The 7,894-nt window shown below is 52.0% G+C and overlaps 1 protein-coding gene across 2 annotated transcripts in view; it reads right to left on the reverse strand.

Annotated features, from left to right (window-relative positions):
- The window catches only part of WNT7A (Wnt family member 7A), a 38,687-nt gene extending 31,912 nt beyond the window's left edge, over window positions 1–6,775 (reverse strand). For both annotated transcript variants that reach the window (XM_042806987.1, XM_042806986.1), the window contains exons 1-2: window positions 5,911–6,775; window positions 4,734–4,960 (exon numbers count right to left, since the gene is read on the reverse strand). In XM_042806987.1, the coding sequence (XP_042662921.1) occupies window positions 4,734–4,960; window positions 5,911–5,981 (298 nt within the window). In that variant the 5' untranslated portion in view covers window positions 5,982–6,775. The remainder of the gene's footprint in view (window positions 1–4,733; window positions 4,961–5,910) is intronic.
- Window positions 6,776–7,894: the final 1,119 nt, after the last annotated feature.

A 7,894-nucleotide genomic window follows, 5' to 3' on the forward strand; every position in this document is an offset into this window, starting at 1 on the left:
GCAAAAAAGAGAGTTCCTGATAGCTACCGAACAAGCTAGTTAAGAGTTTGGCTTTTAGGATAGTTGTCATTTGTTTCAATAGGCAAGAGTGGGGATGTCCCCTTGTCATTTACATTGTGGAAACCATAGAAAAGTTTATTTCAATATATGGAAAATAAATGACTGGGTTTCAATGGAAAAAAAATTCAGCCCAGTGGGCAGTGTAGAGCTGTGTACTATATAAATAAAAGCTAATCGCCTCTCCTGTTTCAATGTGTACATCTGAGTACATCTGTAATGACTCCCGAGTCAAAGGCATTGTGTACAACGTACCCAGGCGCTGAGTTGGTCTGCTATGCTCAAAAGTTTTAAGACCACTTTGGCCATGTGGATTCTGGTTTTGATTTCAGCTTTCCTTATTCACATGAGTAATGTCAGATGGATGAAGATATCAAGGGGATTATACTGAAACTTTTTCAGTACAGAAAAAAACAAAGAATTGATGCATTTTATTAAGACCAGAATGAAAACTTGGTTGAAACCAATTTTGCTGTAATGTTCTTCAGAGACCACCATGTGTCTTCATAGCCCTTGGCTGCTTCCCTCCATCCTCCACCACGTAGGATCCATGACAGCTTCTGTAAGGCTGTAGTGCTTTTCTTTTCATAGATCTGCACTGCAACAAGTTTCCACTTTGCTGTGTCACTTTGTAAAGGTGCAGTCAAACAGTTTGTATTAGTTTTATTTGGGAAGTCTCATTTAATAGTGGCAGTGATACTCAGTTATGACAAAAGGACATAGGTTTTCTTTTTTGCCCTGTGATGCCAATACGGTGCTTTCCTCTAGATACCATGAAATGTATGCATATCCTAAGGCAATTATTTGAGATAGTTACCCCCGGGCTTGTGATCACAAACAGCAAAGTGACTGTTGACTACCTGTTCACAAGGTTGCACACTGCAAAATGGGCTACTAAGGCACCTGATGAAAAGCCTTCGCCACAGCACTTGCTCTTTCCATGATGCATCAGAGCCCAAATGTGATTTTCAGATTCTGTCAGAGGCATCTCCAGTTGCTCAGATGTTTAGGATTGAACCACATTTCACTTGAAGAGAGATGGGCAGGAGTTTTTTGGTCTCTCCTGCTTTAAAACCTTGGGTTTGATTGTGGCCATCTTCAGGAACAGAACTGCTGACCACTGTAACAAATATGTTTGTTTTTGAAAGTGTCCAAATTGCAGTGTTGCGTCATCTCCATGGTTATTTTAAAAATTCTCTTTGTGACTTTACATTATTAATAAGGTACCTACAGAATTGTCTAGAAAAAAAATCCTTGTGTTGATCTTGATTGCGATTTTACCATTTCCTGTTGTAATAGGACCAAGTCCTCAGCTGGAGTAAACTGATGTCACTTTTAGTCTGTTATTTCTCTTCATGTTATTGGCAGTATTGTCACTAACTGACACGATAAAACAACCACAGTATGTCAGTAGGGAAGACTCTCTCTTTTGAAGGACAAACTAGACAACATGACACAAGAAACAGAGAGTATATGCTGTGCACTGGTGGGAAACATGCTATAATGAGCTGGAAACTCAAGCCTGTGATCACAAACACACTGTATGAAGCATGGATTAATTTAAATGGTTGCTAACTATAACTCTACAATTAAATTATCACTGGAAGACGGATTAGATGTGAATTTGTTAAAATACAGATATACACATTCTACAGATTAGAACACTTTGATGGTTTCCTTCTACTGACTTCAAAGTGTTTCAACAAGTCTACTATCCCTGTTGCCATTTTAAAAATAGTTAAAGAGAAGAGCAGAGGAGGAGAGTGCCATGGTCCCTCAGCCACACAGCGGCAGAGCCATGAGGAGAACTTAGGCTTCCTGAATCACCCTGCAGTGTCAACAAGAGATTGTAAATAATTTGGGTACATTTGCATAACCTTCATAAAACAGATTACCTAGTAAAGGTAAAAGTAATGAAATATGGTTTTGAAGAAATTTAGCTTGGTGTACCGTCAAAATCATGGGTTGGGAAACAGTTCGTGAGAATGCGTGCTATTCAAGGGAACTTATTTGTATGGACTAACACACGGAAATCCTATTAGCATAAGTTACTAAAACACATCCTCCCAAATTGATATTAGACTTTGCTCGCTGCACACGTTCAGCAGTGCAGTGGCAGAGCGAGCCACATTACTGTCATTCTGAAGTCATATCCTAATCATAGAGCAAGTACATCAGCGCCACTCCAGAGGCAGAGCGAAGCCCCTAATAGAGAAAGCAGAATGAGGTCACGTGTGGCCCACTGACTTTATTGCCAGTGGCAAGACAAAGGTGCCCTGTGCACTTCCAAAGTAATAACTTTAAGGATGCAATTGGCCAAGAAATATAATCAGTCTTTGAATGCTATAAAAGGTACTAATGTATTAGTTGCTATTGGAGTAGTATTTTGTAATACACACCATGTCAAAGAATTGAGAATCAAGAGCTGTTGCTGATAATTAAAAAAGCTACAAAGGTACAGTATCTTAGCCCTAATGTTAACCTGTGTTATTCTTGTGCACAGTAACCTTAAAATACGTCCTACAGGGCATATCATTCTTCATGTCACACATCTCTCTCTCTTTCCTGTTTAGGGTAAGGCACACAGGCCTGATCTCCTCCTGTTTGCTGGCACCAAATTTGACTTACAACTTCATGGCACATAGGTTTTACCCTTTTTAACCAGAGCAAAATATTGGCTCCTGTTTCTCTGGTGACATAGAGTACACCCTGACACAGAGATCTTAGGGAAAGAGGGAGAAATGTAGGGATCAGATGCTTTTTACTTATAGCCGTAGAAAGATGAGCTGTGTCAGATATTCTAGGGTTCTATACGTGCTGATAAGGAAGAAGCGGAAGAACAAGAAGACAATCTGACCAGGGGTAGTTACATTACAATATTTCATGATGTTTGAGGGCCTGAGCATTTTTATCCTTGAGACACCATGCATGTCTTCTATGCAAGTAAAATTCACCATTGCAGAGTTCAAACCTGTGTGATTTTTATCAAAGTTAGTGTTCAAATGTAAATGTATAACCTGTTTAAATTTGAAGGTTTTGGTTATTGTTTAAATGAGTTTTATAATTTGGATGCCATTCAACACTCAACTGTGTTCCGAAACCAACGATGAATTTGCCCTATCCATCTTAGCCTCGTAATGGATAGATAGAACATATTAAGAGTTATCACCTCAAAGACAGATCAAAGTCTACTTCCTTTAATATCGACTTTCTTTAAAAGGACCTAAATATAACCCGCTAGCTAAATAATTCAATTTTGGGAGGGGGGGAGGAACTGAGTGCATGTTTATACAATAGATCACAATAACTCTGCAGTTTTATGATTTGTTGGAGAAGAAGAAATCCTTCTCACGTTTTCTGTTTAAGGAAATGTTACTCTTAGACTAAATGAGGCCAAACCTGTCAGCCATCCAAATGGACTCTTCACTGACATAAGTGGCAAACACTTGCATGGATCACTGACAGGAACAGCTCAGCTCAAGGAATAGAAACAATGAGCTAATCTGAATAAATGGTCCATTTTCAGATGTTTCACAATGTCATGCAGGGTGGTTTTTACATTCCCTACTTGACTCACTCTGATTATCAAAGGTGTTGAAAGATCGGTAACTCACACGGGGCTTTCAAATTTGTTTTGTTCTCTTTACTTTCTTTCCTTAAATACTGCTAAGTTTTGGAAAATACACATATCAGCATGCACATATGTGATAAAATATATGTTCAGTTAGTGCCAGGCGTTCTCGGGAGTCCCAGGACATAGTGGCAAGACAGTATCTCTGCTTTTCATGAGAATGTAAGGAATGAGGTACTGGGGACATACCCTGCCATTTGTCCATATATGACTAAACAGTACCTGGAGCCATTCCAGTCCAGGGGGTTTCCCAACAAGCTAGAAGCCAGGCACAGCTGCTGCATGACTGCTCAGGGCTCTTCTAGCTTCCATTCTCAGTCACTTCTTCTGTTCTCATGAAATACCCATGTTTTCTATCACACTAAGCATTGTCTGATGGGTTTTCTGGTTATTGCATCTACATTTTAGGTGGGGAGGAGACAGAAAGACCTCAACACTGGAAATCATGGGTCCCAACTTCAACTCCTGGATGCAGAATGCTGTACTATAAGTAATTATCTTTCAGTGATGGCTCTGAAAATGGCTATAGCTGTATTTGGAAAACACTTTTCCTCAGTCTTTGTATTTTAAGTGCTGTGGAATCTCCTACACCCCAGAAGTGTAATTACAACCCCGCTCAGCTTTCGGTCTCTGACCACTACCTTTAGGCAGAACCAAACACCTTTTTTGCATCCTTAAGTACATGAATAAGTCTTCTGTCCCATGCACACAAGTGGAAAACCTTTCAGAAAGGATCTGTGAGAGCAGGACAGTGAAATTACTGTGGTGGAAGCTAGCACGTGTGGTAGCACTTTCCTGAACCGCAGCAAGGGCCGCAGCAGGTGCCCTGCTAGGGGGAAGCACGGATGCCAGGCATACTGGTAACAGCCACAGCATCCAGGTGACCACGCTCAGGGTGACAGTCCTGCCCTGGCTGGCACAAGTGCTGTGAGCTGGCTGGTCTTTCCCCACGCCGATAGCTGTGCCCCGTGACACTCCCCGCGTGCCCCCCTTTTGGTGTCACGCAGGCGGGAGCCAGTCAGTAGCGAGCAGAGAGGCAACGTACCCACTTTCAGCTCCTTCCCGAAGATGGTCCTCTCTCCCAGGGCAGAGCAGTTCCAGCGCCCGTTGCGAAACTGGAACTGGCACTCGTTGATGCCCATCTGGGACCCTTCCCCAATGACGATAATAGCGTCGGGCCTGCTCTGGCAGATCGCCCGCTGCCGGGGGGCAAGACCCGGGATCTTGTTACAGATGATGCTGGCTCCCAGGGCCACCACAGAGGAAAAACCCCTGCAACGACAAGACACCGGGGTGGCTGGGGGGAGGCTCATCCCGGGGGGGCGGACGCAGCACCCTGCCACCTTCCTGCGCTGCAGGGCCCAGCTTTGGCAGGTGCCCCCGGAAAACACCCGCCTTTTCCCCGTCGCTTCCCTCTCCCTCTCTCCGCAGCCAAAGCAGAGATAAAGAGCACGTGGGCTCCTGCCAAAACAGGACCCAACTTCCTCATTCGTAAATTAAAGCGCATGCAGCGGCGTTGCGTGCCCGGGCCACGCACAGGCAGCGGGCTGCGAGGGTTTTCCCTCTCCTGTGGAACAGTTGGAGGGAAGGAGGGCGGGAGGGAAGGCGGCTAACCCGCTCCCTCTGCCCCCCGGGCTGCGCCGCCTCCCCCCGCAGCCGGGCGCACCTGGACGGGGATGCTGCGGGACCGGAGAGCAGCCACCCTCCCGGCTCCCCTCCCGGTGCGGGCGGCGGCGTCTCCTCCGGCTGCAGCCGCCCAGGGGTTGCCGTGCGGGGAAGCGGGGGGCCCGCCCCGGGATGCAAGGCGGCGGCAGGTAGCTGCGGGAGCCGGGCGGGGGCGAGAGCGGCCGCGGCACCCGGCGCCGGGGACCGGGGAGCGGGGTGGAGAAGGGCCGGGTGCCCCGCGGCGGAGTGCCCCGGGTCCCCCCGCGGAGTGCCCCGGGTCCCCCCGCGGAGTGCCCCGCGTCCCCCCACGGCAGGGGGCAGCCGCCCGGCCCCTCGCCGCTCCGCAGCTGGAGGCTGCGCCCCCGAGGGTCTCCCGGAGGTGTGGGGGTTCTGCTGGTCTATTCAGAAATAATCGTGATCACCACCATCATCACTCGGTTTTGAGTCTTCCCGAGTTAAATAGTAACAGGTCTGGGCAGGTTAGGCTGAGAGCGAGAGAGCGCGAAATTGTTATAAAAGAAAGGAGAAAAAAAAAAAAAAAAAAAAAAGTTACTTACCCGATCTTGATGTACACAATCCCCAGGCTCAGGAAGATGTGGAAGATCCAGCGCCTTGTTTTCCTGTTCATATTCCTTGCTTGCCGTGTCTCAGACCAACATGCGAAACGATGCGTGCCGCGCTGCCGGCCCGGGGCCGTGGCTGGCGGGGCCGCTGCGGGTCACGGCCGCGCGGGGGAGAGGGGCAGCCCCCGCCGCGCCCCACACCGCGCTGCCGAGCCCCCGCGCCCGCTCAGCATGGCCCAGGCCCGGGGCGCTCCGCACCCGGCGCTCCGCCTGCCCCGCTCTTCCCTCTATCCCGGATTTGTATGCCTGTCACACGTAGCGCTTTATTGCTGGCGATGTATGGGGCTGCGGGATCCTCCTGAGCGCCAGCAGCTCCGGGCTCAATGTTAACTATCTCCCTCTCTTCCACCACCACCCCCCCCCCAGCCCCCCCTTCTTCCCTTCTTTTTTTTTTTTTTTTTTTTTTTTTTTTTTTTTTTCCTCCCTTTCTCTCTTCTTCAGCTACTTGGGCGTGTTCTCCAAAGGAGGGAGTTGTCCAGCCGGGGGGGAAGAAAGGCGGAGGAGGTGGGAAGAAGGGTAACCAGAAATGGCAGACAGATCACCTGCCTGCAGGGAGGCTCACAGCGATCCTCCTCGGGCGGCGAGCGCGGCAACTCCTGCGGGCTCAGCCCGGGGGAAAGCGGCAGGGGCTCCGGGGGGTGTCACCGGGGGGTACCCCCGGTGCTGGCCCCGGCCCGCCTGGCGGCATGGGGCCGCCGCGCTCTGTCCGCACCCCGCGCTGCTCCGCGCCGGCCGGCACCGGGGGAGGAGGAGGAAGGGGGGGGTGGGGGGGCGGCTGAAGTTTTTACTCCGCGATAGCCGCCCGTTCGCCGGCGCTGCCGAGTACCTGGGGCTGGTTTTATGCCTTTGCCCCGGTCCCGACGCTCCTCCCCTCGCTCTGCCTCCCCGCGTGTAACGTGCTGCTACTCTCCCTCCCGGTTGCCGAGCCGAGCCGGCGCGGCGGGCTGAGCCCCGGGCAGCCCTCGCCATCCCCGGCGGAGCCGCTGTGTCCCGCACCGGGGCGGGCTGGGCGGCACCGGCCACCGGCGGGCACTGCAAAAGCCCCCTGCTGCCCAAACGCCCCGCCCGTCCACCTGCAGTGCCCTCTCCTTTTATTTTTTTTTTTTTTTTTGATCGATCCTGCTAATGACAGGGACGGGGACGCTGAGCCGCTGGCAGCCGCGCGTCCCGCCGGGCCCCGCGTGGCAGTGGGCTCTCGCATCGGGTGTCTGTGGGACTCGGCCGCGCTGAGTCCGACCCCACGGGGGGAGCAGGCTGCTGCGGCTGCCTCGCCGAGCCGCCTTCCTGCCGAGAGTATCCCGGCTCCTCGTTGCGGGAATTTACACGGATATGGTGACTATTTCATTATTATATTTCAAACAGGGAGGTTACCTAAATGATAACAGGGGTGTGGTGCGGGAATTGTTCTGCTGATAGTGTTTTTCTGAAAACAAAAAAGCAGTGAAAGGCCCCCAGGACCCCCCCGAGGAAGCCGGTTTGAAGCCCCTCTCGGGGGGCAGCAAGCGGAGCGGAGCGGCGTGGAGCGGAGCGGAGCGGCCGCCCGCAGCCGCCGGGGCGCCCGCACGGTCCCGCCGCCGGCCCCCCCCCACCTCCACGCTCCGCCGGCCCCCCCGAGCGGGTCCCTGCGACGGGCCCGGGGCAGGGAGGGGGCTCCCCCTCGCTCCTCTCCATCTCTCGCTGTTTCCCGGGGCAGCAGGTGCCGTCGCACCGCCCGGCAGCCGCCCGCCCCGGGCCGGGCCGCCCCGTCCCCACCGCGGACAGCGGGAGCGCTCGGGGAGCGCGCGGCTGTGGGGCGGCTGGGGCGCGAGGCCGCCCCGGAGCCGCGCGCACGGCCCGGCCCGCCAGCAGCAAAGCCGCTGTCGGAGCGCCACCTGGCGGGAGAGGCGGGCACCGGCCGCGAGGCGGGGAGAGGGGAGCG

Source organism: Tyto alba, unplaced genomic scaffold (genome assembly GCF_018691265.1).
Source record: "Tyto alba isolate M040663 unplaced genomic scaffold, T.alba_DEE_v4.0 Super-Scaffold_49, whole genome shotgun sequence".
Classification (NCBI taxonomy): domain Eukaryota; kingdom Metazoa; phylum Chordata; class Aves; order Strigiformes; family Tytonidae; genus Tyto; species Tyto alba.